This window comes from Pavona decussata, unplaced genomic scaffold (genome assembly GCF_977016875.1).
Source record: "Pavona decussata unplaced genomic scaffold, jaPavDecu1.1 SCAFFOLD_13, whole genome shotgun sequence".
Lineage (NCBI taxonomy): Eukaryota > Metazoa > Cnidaria > Anthozoa > Scleractinia > Agariciidae > Pavona > Pavona decussata.
In genome coordinates this window covers 1,089,849-1,103,721 of record NW_028145436.1, presented here as the reverse complement: position 1 = coordinate 1,103,721, position 13,873 = coordinate 1,089,849, and the positions used below count along the sequence as shown (strand labels likewise).

General features: G+C 38.1%; 3 protein-coding genes across 3 annotated transcripts in view; 1 reads left to right on the top strand and 2 right to left on the bottom strand.

The window, feature by feature from the left end:
* Positions 1 to 7: 7 nt before the first annotated feature.
* On the top strand, positions 8 to 7,629 carry LOC146487775 (uncharacterized). The gene is made up of 4 exons (XM_085127113.1): positions 8 to 161; positions 2,557 to 2,723; positions 5,948 to 6,158; positions 6,869 to 7,629. Exons 1-4 carry the CDS (start codon positions 49 to 51, stop codon positions 7,083 to 7,085), a joined length of 708 nt encoding a protein of 235 aa, XP_084983239.1. The 5' UTR covers positions 8 to 48; the 3' UTR covers positions 7,086 to 7,629.
* Positions 7,054 to 13,873, bottom strand: part of LOC146487772 (TWiK family of potassium channels protein 7-like) — a 24,768-nt gene continuing 17,948 nt past the window's right edge. Inside the window, exon 5 of the mRNA XM_085127099.1 lies at positions 7,054 to 7,191. The gene's annotated coding sequence lies outside the window, so the exon portion shown is untranslated. The remainder of the gene's footprint in view (positions 7,192 to 13,873) is intronic.
* LOC146487774 (serine/threonine-protein phosphatase PP1-beta catalytic subunit-like) overlaps positions 9,718 to 13,873 on the bottom strand; it is an 8,439-nt gene continuing 4,283 nt past the window's right edge. The window contains exons 4-8 of the mRNA XM_085126907.1: positions 13,302 to 13,406; positions 12,897 to 12,968; positions 12,493 to 12,644; positions 11,854 to 11,988; positions 9,718 to 10,135 (exon numbers count right to left, since the gene is read on the bottom strand). Of these exons, the coding sequence (XP_084983033.1) occupies positions 10,028 to 10,135; positions 11,854 to 11,988; positions 12,493 to 12,644; positions 12,897 to 12,968; positions 13,302 to 13,406 (572 nt within the window). The 3' untranslated portion in view covers positions 9,718 to 10,027. The remainder of the gene's footprint in view (positions 10,136 to 11,853; positions 11,989 to 12,492; positions 12,645 to 12,896; positions 12,969 to 13,301; positions 13,407 to 13,873) is intronic.

The following is a 13,873-nucleotide window of genomic DNA, read 5'->3' as shown; positions in this document are numbered from 1 at the left end:
TTTCCATATTTGGCAAAGCTGTCACGTGACGTTCAATCCACTTCTAAGATGGCGACCAAGGTAGTGGCATTCATGTGTAGAAATTGTTTTAGACTTCAGAGAGCAATCCCGCTTCAAAATCTCCCTCAGAGAATCATTTTTGGAAGATTAGATACAAGAAGGTAAGTTGACTTAAAGAAATTGTACACAAGTTTCGAATGTTTCTCGTAAATTTACATCACACCGGCCATGCAAATTCCACATTGAAAAAGAAGCATGGCTACAGAATTCGAATACCTCACGAGGCCACATCAAGCTATACCCCTCAAGAAGATAGATACGGGGATACGAGAAACGAGAAATAGGCATTAATTATCAAGGTTGGGCTGATGTGGCCACATGGCTTATCCACCCTCACCCCCCCCCCCCTCCCCATCCTGCCTGGCCTCCCCCTATGATCTTCCTAGGGGCTAAACTACCTTTTGAGGGGCTCGCCAGCCCCTCTTGAATATTGAACTTGACTGGCGAGCTGCTTAGCCACCAAAATACATGCACCTTCCTCGTTCTAAGAATTATTTCGAACTTACTGGTGAACCGCCAAGCCACTAAAAGATATATACTTTCCCTGTTCTTAGAGTCAACCCAGGTCACGCGTGAACGATATTTTTGAAATTTGAACGGAGTTTTGAAATTTACATGTCAGTTTTGAAAATCACCAAGGAGATTTCAGAGTTCCCGTATAAATTTCCCTAGCTTATTGACGGTATAAAGCTATGAATTTTTCTTTACATTGCAAAATTGTTTCCTAAGTATTTTCGGAACGATTTCCAGAGAAATGTCCAACATTCCATTCACATGTCGGACATTATAAAGAGAAATTTGAATGTTCATTTCATTCTTGGAAATACTGTTCACGCGTGACCTGGGTTGACTGTAAATGTTGAACTTAACTGGCAAGCAAACGAGCCATCAAGCCACCTACATGTATCCAAAACTCCATGTTCACTGTATGTGCTTAGCACTACTCAGAGTTTACAAGGAACTTTAAGTGACAACCTAGCACTGCTTGTATATATTGTACCTTGGACAATGTATGCAATAAATTTTCTTTGAATAAGTAGATGTGTCAAACCTATTCCCGGAAGAGACTCCCTTTAATTCGACTTGTGTAAGCGACCACCTTCCGTAAGCAACCAGTAAATCTTGGTATTTTGGGTAGTCACTTACAAGAGGTTCGATTGTGTGGTTCCAGAAAATATCCATTCCCCCACCACGGAGGGAATTAGAAATTCCAGAGGGGTGGGGGGGGGGGGGGGGGTCAATGGCCCAGGAAATTCCAGAGGGGAGGAGGGGTGAATGGTTGGATAAGTTTCCAGAGGGTCAACTTCTCGTTCATGTCAGACATAGTTGTTCAAAATTGTAACTTACCAACTTCGCAACTTCGTAGATCTTTCTTGAAGACATTACTCTGTTACATTAAAAACATGTTTCCCTTCTCCGAAAAGCCTTTGTAAGTGAAGTAGTCCAGGCCAGCTGAGACAAGAAATCTATGTCTGCGTTGCGTGACTCAGTTATTATAAAACTAATGTTTGTGAAACTTTCTTATGAAGAAAAATATTGCTCACTGGGAACAATTGAATTTGTATCAATGTTTAAAAGGGAAAATTTTGTATGGCTATAAAGTGTTGTTATTTTTGTATGCTGTTTAGAGTTATGGGCAAAGGTCAATTCCCGGGGTCAATTATAACTCGTTTGTCAAAACTGACCCGTGTTAAAACTTATTTTGTCCAAAGTATTTCAACTCAAAGTCCAAAACTATTAACTTAATTTCTATGCCAAAATTCAACAAAATAGAGCCAATTCGACATTCTTTTAATGCGTTATTGATCTCATACAAAATTTGCATGAGAACGTGAACATGCTAATTTCATTTTGCGGCTCCATTTCGTCTGCGGTTTTAAGTTATGATCTGAATGATTACCATGAGAAAAATCGACTGAGTAGAACTAAAGCGATAATCCTTTTGATCTCCTACACATTTGCATAGGAACGCAAACATGACATATGCAAATTAAATGAAAACACATTTTTGCATTGCCGGACTTATTCCAACAATTTAGATTTAAAATCTTCAGCGAAGCTAATAGTAAAGTTTAATGTCAATGACCACAGGTAAATATAAAACACAACAATTATTTCAGTATCAAAAGCTTTTTGCCAAACTCTACCAGTGAAATTGAATGGCGCGCACGCTCTTCGATAACGCACATTTTCTCCTCGTGTAGGCAGTTCTTGATTTTTCTGAAATGTTCACATCAAACTGATTTTCAAGGCATTCTTTTGAAATAAAACTTTTCCAGAGGGGGGTGGGCTGTATTTGAGGAATTTCCGAAGGGGTGGGGGGTTTAAAAAATACCTCGAAAATGGAAAATCCTGGGAGGTGGGGGGGGGGGGGGGGGTCTTATGTGAAATTCCCTCCGTGGTGGGGGTATGGATATTTTCTGGAACCACACATTGTAGCAGTGATAATGTGATTTCAATTCATGAAACCTGATCAGGAAGCCATATTATTTCCAGGAATCTGTGTAGCATTGCAATAAAATCTGAAGAAAAGATAGAATCAAATACAGCTACAGAACACAATGCAGCTTCAGATCTGGAGGAAAACAGAAATGATATGGCTCTGCCACACATGCTTCTAAGAAAAGGAATGGGAACACCAGTTATTGAAGAAAATATAGAAGGTAAACATGTGAAGTTTGTTTCATTCATTGACTTATTTATTGTAGCAAGAAAATTCATTCTTATCTTCGGAAATTATGTAAATTAACATGTGTAAATTCTTTTCTTCGGAGAAAAAGGTTTTAAATTTCTACTTTGGCTTCTATCACAGAAGCTTTGTCAGGAAAATGAAGTGTTGTTTATATACTTTTGTCATTTTTGTTTGTTGTGTTAATTTTTTATTGCCCCCAGTTTGTAAAAAGAGGTTAGCAAAAGTATGACGAAAATAAATAGTATGCTATTCAAAACATTGTCAGTTTCTCCAGCATGTGCACACTAATGAAAATTTTAGTTTAAATTTTTTCCTTGGTTTCCATACTTGTTGCACAGCATAGTTCAGTTTTATATGTTTTTTTTGTAATAAAGCACCAAGTACAGTAAAAACCCAGATATAAGAACCCCTGGGCCCAGTTGTTCAAAGCCTGATTAAGCTAATCCTGGATTAACTTGAACTTGAAATTGAGCTTAATTACTAATCAATCCACAGGCAGCCCAAGTTCGCGTCATTAGAGAGCGTGTAATAATTAATTTCCAGTGGGCATGATGACCTTTGAGTGCAAGCAGCCATTGAGAATTTAAACGCATTATAAGACTTTGTATGGGAAATAAAATACTGTCGATTATGAAGTTTAAAAAACGCTAAATTAAACTTTCATTCAATAAAACGAATAAAACTGCCAAGTTCACTGTGTCGCTAGAGAGCGTGTGATAATTAATAACTAGTGAGACGATGACCTTTGAGTGCAAGCGGTATTGGGTTACGGGCAGCCGTTGAGAATTTGAACGCATTATAAGACTTCCTATGGGAAATAAAATACCAACGATTCTGACGCTTAAAAAAACGCTAAATTTAACTTTTATTCAATAAAATGACTCACTTCTGGTGTATTCTTGTGCGTTTTGGGGTTTATTTTGCCGTTTCAGGCATTCTTTGAAATCACTGTCATTCCCTTCATAAGATGGAGTCAAGGCAGCACACTAACATTTCGACCGTAAGCTCACGTAGTCCACTTAGAGGCGGTTTGCGCCTGTGATCAATCAAGATGCTTCCAAACCATTTTTGTCCCTCGGTTTCGACTTAGACATTTCATTACCATTAACTCAAAATAAGCTTTCAAAAACATTTTTAATGAGCGACATGGAAACCTCGGTTAACTTTTAATCATAGGTTAGCGTTAATCGGCTTTTGAACAACTGGGCCCTGATTTTCGACAACGGGCTGAAATGGTTCTTATGTAGTGGATGTCTATTGAGAAATCTGGCTGAACAGGTTCTTAAACAGGTTCTTAATTACAGGGTATGGTCTATCTACGTAGAATTTGTCTTAGTGAATTATTGACCCTAATAGTGTTGAAAGCACCTTCTTGGCTGATGATGACAAGGCACCAGGACTCCTAAGCTTCACAGGATGGTTCTTTATTCATCAAGCAGCTAGTTCCTTCTACTGTAATCTCACAAATCACGCCTTTCATTTATAGTGTGCTCTAAACATGTTTATGACCTTATTCCAACCAAGGCCAGATGGTTCTCTCTAACAATAAGAAGTGGGTTTTGCCAAATTTGCCAACAGGGAGTAACAGCACAACTGTTTCAGGAAATAGATAAAAGGACAACCAATCAGGTTGATGAAATGTTCAAGTGCATGTTTGTTATCATGATTTCAACCTCCAAGGAGGCCCTAGCCAAGGGTAAAAGAAGTAAGCAAAGCTGTCCACAGCACAACACTGTTCACTTTGATCTTGGGACAACAGGAAAATAAAGTAATAATATAAAATTAATATTTATAAAGTAAATAATATTATTACAGTAATAAATTATAGAGTCCTAAAGTGTGATGTCACAAATATTTGAATTTTTGAAATTATGGGATTTGTTAGTATGAGTGGAAAGAGCATGATGAAAAATGCCTATCAGCCAAAAATCAGCATCTTAGTGCAATTTGGGGGCAAGATATTCGCTCTGTTATGCCCCGATGACTCCATACAAATCCTTCTAATTTTGTCTCAGTTCCTAACATTTGGAACTTCATCACTTTAGGACTCTACAAAATATCTGAATACATTGTGTTTAGCATATGTAAGGTTTAGTTAGTTTAGGTCGGAATAGCGAAATAGCTGTAAAATTTCTCTTTTTAAGTAAATTTGGGAAGACATTTCTGCAAACTTTTGCTGACACATGATAATTTTAAAGCGATTTTGTGCTGCATTAACTCCAAAAACCTCTTATGAGGGATTTCTTGTCCTCGCTGTATGTTATCCTATTCCAGAATAGTGTCAGTCAAATGCACCCTCAGTTTGTATCTATAATTTACTGTCTCAGATTGTAGTACAGTGAATATTTTTTGCCATGTGTCAATCTTAGTTTTAGCTGTTGTTTGTGCATGGACATCATCTTCTCTTTTATGACATTGTCCTTTGTCACCATTATGTATGCAGTGTAAAATTAATGTAGAGGCAATTAAAATGAATGATTTTTATTATTGATTTTAATTGCTTCTGCCTTAATACTGTGTCCACTTTGAAAATTTCCAGGTATGTATAAGCAGAAGGATATAGCAACAAGAGGAGCACTTCACATACCTTCAATTTAGTTTGTCTTTTTTAAGAGTTTATTTTATAGTAACACAATACACAATCGCGCAGAGCATAAAGACCAATAAAAAATAAGAAGAATAAAAAGGGTAACAGAAAGCATTACAGACACAGTAAGGTACATACATTTATTGGCACATCTGAATACAGGATCTTTGTTACAAGCAGTGATCAGGTCTAACTTAATAAAAGTGCTAGTGAACAACTTTCCTTTTTCGTTATTAAAGGTTATCATTTCTTGTAATATGATTTGTGTGAATTCTTATTGGTTGAGTTTTGTTTTTCTGTTTCCATTTTGTTGTCCACATTTGTTAGGTAAACGTTCTTATTATAATGTTAACTATAAGAATGAACCTCGTGTGTTTGGCCAAGTTTTATACAATCAATGATGTAAAACAAAATAATGACAAATAAAGCTACCAAATTTATAGGCATGCAATAAACATTTTAACAGCGTTATAACAAAAAAAAAAACAAGTTTGCAATAAATAGATCAGCATGGTTTGAACTGCAAATTTGGCATGGAGATGTCAAATCTCAAGTGACTACATTGTGATTCACAATATTATTGTAAACTTTTTTTCCTTGGTCTACAGTCCATCCTGAAGTGGCAGAAATCTTGCGGAAGTCCAAACCTATAAAGGTGGGACAGAGGTGGCATAGACCAAAGATCAGTGCAAGAAAGTTGGCAGAGCTGAGAAAACAGTACATAGCCAAAGGATACTATTGGCCAGAGAAACCTATGGTGGATAGGGGTCTGGACAGAATACCAAAAGGACACAAGTATGAGAGACTGAAGAAAGAAAGGTCGGTATAGGATTTAAACTACTGGCCCCAGTTGTTCAAAGAGCGGATAACTTTATCCACTGGATAAGTCACTATCCAGCAGAGCAAATGTACTCCAACTAACGCTTTTGGCAAGTTTTCCACACAATCCCATACTTAAATTTGACATACGCTTCTACTCTTTCCACAAATTATAGGGCTATCGGGAAAGTCTTGCACACATTTCATCTGCCGGATAGCGACCTATCTAGTTGATAAATTTTCCACTCTTTGAGCAACTGGGGCCTGGTCTAGATATCAGCTTTTAATTAGCTTTGTTCAAAATAATATGCTACCCCTCTCCCTCCCTCTTCACATAAAAAAAGCAAAAAAAAAAGAAAATAAAAACCCAAGTACCCCAATTCTAAGATCAAAGACCCAGGGTAGATTGTCAGGGCAAGGCGAAAGGCAAAACGGGCGAGAAAAATTTGGGGGAGGAAAGTTTTGGTTTTCCTTCGCCCCCAAGTATCTGCTCGTGGATGTCCGTGGATAAGACACTAAAATCATTCCAAAAATATGCCCTAATCCTTGAATCTTAAGCTGTTAACTTAGTGTTTTAGGCTGTTCTTATTGTCGGATTTCTGCCCCCGCATGTCGCGTCCTCTCACGGGAGGCAGTTTTTGCGTGCGCTCGTGAGTTTTGCACACTTTCCTCATAGTCTGATGCTTACGATCTTGTGATAACTCTTTCAGGCTGGCTCGGATTGAGGAGAACATGAAAAATATGCCGAACATTATTGAAGATTATCGTAAAAGGATGCGAGAGCTCAGGGCCAAAAGGAAAGAAGAGAAAGAACAAGCAAAATTAAAAGCAGTTGAAGCGCAGAGACTGGGGCTCAACTTGAGAGACCCACGAGCTCTGCAGATGATGGATGGCAACAAGAAAGCTAAGAAGAAGAAGAAGGCTTAAAAGGCTACATGATGTCATTAGAAAAGCGTTACAAAATCTTGTCATAGTAAAAGTTTTAAAATTGTGTTGTTTCCTCTGTACAGTGTGCTGGTCGTTTGGGAGTAAACTCCCTCAAATTCGACCCGTTCCCGTTCGCCCCCGACATTTTGAGTTCGATCCTTATATTCAACCGAGTTCGACATGGGGCGAAACGTCCATAATTCACTCCAACTTAGGAGTAATTCAGATTTCTTCCTAAAGAAGAAAGGAGAATGGAGCGATGTACTTGGTGTTCGGAGGAATGTTGCGAGAATGATTTCCGTTCTTACCAAAGTTGTTTCCTAACAGCATGCTGGGCACCTGTGGTTGGGCTGACTTTCACAGCGAACGTTATTTGCTTGCGGAGTTAAAATTCAACCACGTGTGACTTCAAACGGGGATTTCTGAGAGGCGTACTATTATTGATTTACTTAATAAAATCACCTTATGTTAGTATGTATGTTAAAAGCGAGCAAATCGAACACTAAGAAGAGATTGTGAAATCAATACAGATACTTTTCGAGTAGTTGTTGTTTTGTTTCTTGTTGGGGGAGGATTTATTTATAACGCTTCTTGTTGTCATTGGAAATAGTTCTCTGGGGTCGAGAATTGGGAAACTTTTGTCCTCTACGAAAGACATTTGAGTATTGTCTACATCAAGAAGTCGTGCAAGTCAATTTATTTTACACCACTGTGTGCCGCATCATCAAATTAGCACCTTCGTTAGCATTTTATTTATTTATTGAGAACTTTGTGATTGATGAAATCCAAGAAGTGTAAGGTGGGGTTGTTAAAATTGAATTATGGTGGGTTCAACCTCAGAGGACGACTGTTTACGGGTTTCTACATTTTAAGTTTCAACTGAAAAAAAAAATCATTACATCCTTTGCCAAAAGCAAGATGATTCCTTTTAAAGAAAAGTTTAATCTTTGTCATGCAGCAAGAAAGATGCTGTTTTGTTTGTTTTAGCATGCTAAATAAGTTTTATCAAGATTATTTTTTTGTGAAGACGTATCCTGAATCGCTATTCACGGTTAAAGCACGAGTTATGCTATTCGTTTGTCAGATTTCCTTCTCGCCACGCTCGCGAAATCCGACCATTGGCATTATCGGGTGAAAGCGATCTGCATCTTCTTTAGCATGCTAAATGAGTATTATCAAGATTATTTTCTGCAACGACGTGTTCTGCTGTCGCTTGTTATAGTTCCTTTTTCTCCTCGTCTCGTTCAGGCAATCCAACCATTTGCTTTATCTTGTCAAAGCGATCTGCGATCTTCTCCTCCATGGCACTAAATAACATGGTGACCAGGACAAGGCCCAGCAAAATGTACCCGCCAAAAAGCACCGTGTGGTGCATGTTCTGTGGCAGAACATTTTGTATTCTAGCAGCTATAGCTTTAGCCATAATTTTCGCATCCACATTTACCAAAGATATCGACCTCCAGTTTTCCAAAAAGGATCGATCTTTTCCTTTCTTTTCGATGAGCGTAATTACTGCTTGCTTTTGAGAGCACGACATTTCACCTTTTTCGAAGCGTTCATTAGCACAGCGAATGAAAGGCTCACAAAGTAAAGGCCAAAATTTTTTATAGAATTCGATGGGAATTCCATCGTTCCCTGGAGTTTTATTGTTTTGGAAACTGTCCGAGATAAGTGCGCATTCTTCTGGAGTAATTTTACCTTCACAAGACATTTTTTGTTCTTCTGACAGTTTAGGAATGTTTAAATCTTTTAAAAAGGATTTAATTTCGTGCAAATTTTCATTATTCATGTTCCTACTCGAGTACAATTCTTGATAAAAACGTTGTTGTTCGGACAAGATCTTTGAAGGATCCGTGGTAGACGAGCCGTTGATATTTAATTTTCTCATATGTTTTTTGACATGATTTCTTTTTTCTAGGTTTAGAAAGTATTTGGTGCTTTTCTCGCCACGCTCGTGCCAGCGGGCTCGCGCTCGAATAATTATTCCCTTAACCTTTTCTTCATAAAACAATTCGAGCATATCTTTAGCACAGTTAAGAAGATTTGCATTCAAAATACTAGGTTCTGTTTCGAAAGCACACTTTGCATTAGCGAGTTGTTCTTGGAGTTCCTTTTCTCTTTCACTTCTTTCTCGAGCTTTCCTTTTGGAATACTGGATAGTGTGCGCTCTTATGTTGTATTTTATCCAGTCCCAAATACTTCGACAGTTCGAAAGGTCCTTACGACCTTCAGCTAACCAGATAGGTATCCTCTTAACGTAGTCTTCATCATCTAAAAGGGAGCAGTTCATTTTCCAGATACCTGGACCTTTGATGTCATCAGATTTGTTTACAAGTTCAAGTGTAATTGCTGCGTGGTCTGTTCTAATTGCCGGGATTATATCTGCTGGGCAAATTTTGACTCCATGTAAAGCTCTTTTTCTGAGGATTCTTAACTCTCCATATATCGACGAGATCAAACTCTTCTTGTAGGTTGCTAATGGTTGATACAACAGATTTTCTTGGACTCAATAGGCCTCCTTTCTTATCCATAAGTGGATTAAGAGGGCAGTTGAAATCCCCTCCCATAATAATGTTTTCTTCTTCATCAAAATTATTATTTCGCAAAATCACAAGTAGATTGTTGAAAAAGCTCACGATATTCGAATCTTTATTCGGAGCGTAGATGTTGATTAAAACATACATTTTGTCATTAAATTCTGCTTAAGAGAGATTCAACTGTCACTTCCAGAGTAACGGGACTTCTTACAACCAACTGCGGAATCTTGAATCCCACAGAAAAACTCATCTCCTTGTTAAAAGAAAACAAAAATATTTTAACATCAAGGAGGAAGTGATCTTTTATAAAGACGACTTAGTTAACAAACAAAGAGTTCATATGGTATAAATTGTACCAACTTGGTACAAAGGCTTTGTTGGTTCCTCAAGCAGGCAAGCCATTATCTATTTCTTTCCTTTTGCTTTTTGTGGACCTCTTGGTGGAGTAACTGGCCGTCCCGAGTTTAAGCCGCCATACTGGTACTTTGCTTTCTTTTCTGATGGTTTAAGAATCTAAATCAAGACAAACAAATATGAGAGAAGGAAGACTAACAATGTTCGCAAATTACACGGTGGAACCACACCTTACGACCACCTTGTTATTTGTGCCCTGAACAAATTGACAGTCCAGTCATTTCCTTAGTTATTTCCAATATTAGACAGGGTCCGAAATTGCGCTTTCCTGGTCGCCAATGCGACTTAAAATTTTGCACTGGCGACCAGAATTTCACAACTGGTCGCCAGTGGGCGATTAACTTTTTCATGCCACGATCATTATACAAACAATAACTTTGATTTTCAGCCAAATCGATAACAATAAAATTCAAAGCTGCCCGCCAATTGGTCACTTACTTTTTACCTTTCCACTGCTTTTGAAGTATAAAACTGATTTTCCTGTTATTATAAATCTATCACAACGCTTCACAGCTCGGGCAGTGCGAAGCTCCGCCGCCATGTTTTTTAAACGAGAAATGCTTTTGGTTGTGGCCTGGTGTGAACAACATGGCGATCCGTCGATCGTCTTGACAGAACCCGAAAGGAAAGATCGTTTACGGTTTTGAACATAGAGCAAAGAACCAACCGGCAGTTTTTTTAATCGGGATGTTTCTTCTCCAAAAGGTAGAGACAAGAGAAGGTATAAAGTTGACTTAAAACATTTAGCAGTCTTATGAAACTGCGTATATAGCCGGCATTCGATTCATTCGTCGTGGTTTTTCAGTGGTAGGTGTATAAATCGCCATTGGGGCCCCAAACACAAACGCGTTCTCTTCGTTCTGATTCTTAAAAGAAAAATTGGCCACCAGAATTTTCCATCTGGGAACCAAAAATTTTGGTTTGTGTTCACGGCGAAGGAAAAATTTTATTGACACTTTTCTTCTGCTTTTTGGCGACCACATTTTTCCATATGGCGCACTTGGCGCCTGCCTAAAAAAGTTAATTTCGACCACATTAAGTTCAGTTAAGTTAGACCACATTTCTACATCCCAAAGGTGGACGTATTAATGAAGTTCCGCTGTATCAATAACCAAATAGTGCAATTACACTACAGTCAAACCTCCGCTGATGGACACCTCTTGTAAACGGACACTTGGTTATGTTCTCAGCTACATACAAACACTGCATTTTTAACCTGCTATAAGTGGACACCTCTCTTAAGTGGACACTATTTCTGGCCCCAAGGGTATCTGTTTACAGGAGGCTCAACTGCATTGGCTTGTGTTAATGCATAGCCATCTGTCTCATCCACACTAACTCTCCTTTTCATTTGGCCAAAAATGTAGCAGAATATCTTTGTACACACAGGTTTTTTCATTTCATTTTTGCCTATCCACACTAGTGTATATAATTTGTTTGACAACCGTGACTTTTGGAAAAGAACAAGGTATTTTCAACAAATACACTTTTTAAACTGTTTGCGAAATTCACAAACAAAGGCCTCCGTTTTTATCAACATTCACGATCATCGTTGTAGAGCCGAAAAAGGATCAAAAAGTATATTTGAACAAATCAGTAAGGACAGAACCTCGTGTTATGAGGTGATTGAGAGCAAAACAGGATAGTATACACTCAGCACTGGGTTCTTCAACTCAAGTCAAACATGAAGCTGGTGACAAAAATAATCACAACCTGCACATACTGACACCTTTTGAGAGGACTGTGCATTGTACATGTATGTATGTATGTAAACATAAAGGAACAGTGAATCAAATACATTGAACTGTTTGTCATACCTGGAAAGAACACATTAGAGTTTCATCTATGCTCATCATGCCACCTGCATTGTCAAACTCTCCACAGTAATTAGGTGCTGAGAACAATGTAACCAGCTGTCTTTTGGCAAAAAACTCGTACCCGTCTTCTACAACCTAGAAAGTAAATCATTCAGTAAAATGTAAGATTGTACTCACTTGACAGTTGTGGCAGAACAATGTTTGATTAAGGGGGAGTTACACCTGAATGCCATTTTTCCGCCACTTGTTATGGCTTTGATCGAAATATCTCGTTCACATTTCAAGCAATCCAAAAACCCCATCATCATATCGTGAATCTGTGTTGTGGGGTATTCTGCAAATTTTTGGGTGATTTTGGGTATATTTGTTAGGAGTAGTTTTCCTAGAAAGATTGGTAAAATTAAGAGAAATAAGAAATATTTAAGATTTAGTGAAGTTTTAAAATTAGAATTTGTAGTTAATAATTAATAGATGGACACCTAGTTAGTCCACTAGCAACCTGGGGTGCTCTTGTGTGGGTATCAACTGTCTCTTAGTGTTCCAAAAATCATTTTCTTTCTTCTATCCCTTCTTAAAACCTCTTCAAATTTCATTCAAATTTAGGTGTATTCCCCCATTAAGTTTGTTATGTCTACTGACCTGGTGGGCTCTACATATGAGATCTAAATCATGACGGTTTAAGAACTTGCTGACCACGTCTGCTCCAAACGTGAAAGAAACTCCCCTATCATTTTCTCCCCAGCCATTGGTGTCTTTGTCTGGGTCTGACCATAGCAAGTCACAAAGTAGACCTGTTAGGAGGTGAAGCATTCATATTCAATAAAATAATCAATTCAGTGTTCCAGATACATGTAACTTTCAAAATCAGGGAGTCAATGATAAATTGAGGGATCAATAGCTCAGGTTCTCTCCAAATTTTCTTTTTGCCGGGTCAGGAAGCCAGCTTTCTCAAGTTTTTAAACACTGCAATTCATTTAAGTGACGAAGGATTAAGAGTGGTCTCTATGAAGTGCAAACTATGTACTTTGTTATGGCTATCTAACCTGTATCTGGAACATCAGTGGGCCTCATTATTCTTCTTATCTGTTCCATGGATTGTAAATCCGGTGAGAGACCTAGCAAAAAATAACAGAATTAGGATACTGTTCAGCGACTGTCCGCAATAACTAAGAGCCCTTTCCATTTGCCAGAACTGGCCAACCAGACCAGCCAGTTTGAAAATCAAGTGTGTCATTTTGAATGGATGGTGCTGCAAAATCTTGAAAAATAATCACCCTGAAAAATAATGGTATATGCCATTTTTGAAGAAATTTGAAGGACTGGGATAAGACTTATCCTTCAAATTGGTAAATTCTGTTGACTGGTGTGGACGGCCACTTCTGAAAAATGGAAGCACTCTAAGATTTCACCACAAAGTAATAATACATGTATATTGCCACTTTACTAACCTCCATGACAACAGAAGATCTTTTCATCAACTATAGCAGCAATTGGGAAACAGTTAAAGCAGTCTGTGAATGTTTTCCAGAGTTGGGTGTTATATCGCCGCTTGCCTGTAAAACACAAATTGACAGGGCATCGTTATGAGAGAGAAACAAAGCAAGAAGGAAGGAAACAGGAAACTTGCCACCTGCCTTGGTTAAATCAAAGCTCTGGGTGAGCAGAGTTTACATAATTCTAGAAAGTGACTTTGAACCCCACTGCAAGAAAGATCACATAAAACTTAGTAGGTTTACCAAGTATGGTTATGTTTCACTGTGCCAAATTCCATACAATTGTCTCTAATTCTGAGATGGCATCCCCCAAATCCATACAAAGTCTCTATTTTTTCTGATTTTTGAAAGCCTTCTACATGATTGTAATCTGACCACAGAACCTCAAAATTGGTAAACTGGCTAATTTGAATGTGATCTTTCTTGTGATGGACTCCATTTCTGATTAAACAAAAATTAAAAATTTTGACCCCAGTCTCCATTTGCACTCTGGAATGGTTGTAGTGTAACATTTTCAGGTTGTTGTA

Excerpts from the sequence above, each read along its gene's own strand:
- LOC146487775 (XM_085127113.1), top strand. The coding sequence starts at position 49 with ATGGCGACCAAGGTAGTGGCATTCATGTGTAGAAATTGTTTTAGACTT. Across the intron at positions 2,724-5,947 it reads TATTGAAGAAAATATAGAAG|TCCATCCTGAAGTGGCAGAA; the intron begins GTAAACATGTGA and ends CTTGGTCTACAG. Across the intron at positions 6,159-6,868 it reads GAGAGACTGAAGAAAGAAAG|GCTGGCTCGGATTGAGGAGA; the intron begins GTCGGTATAGGA and ends TAACTCTTTCAG.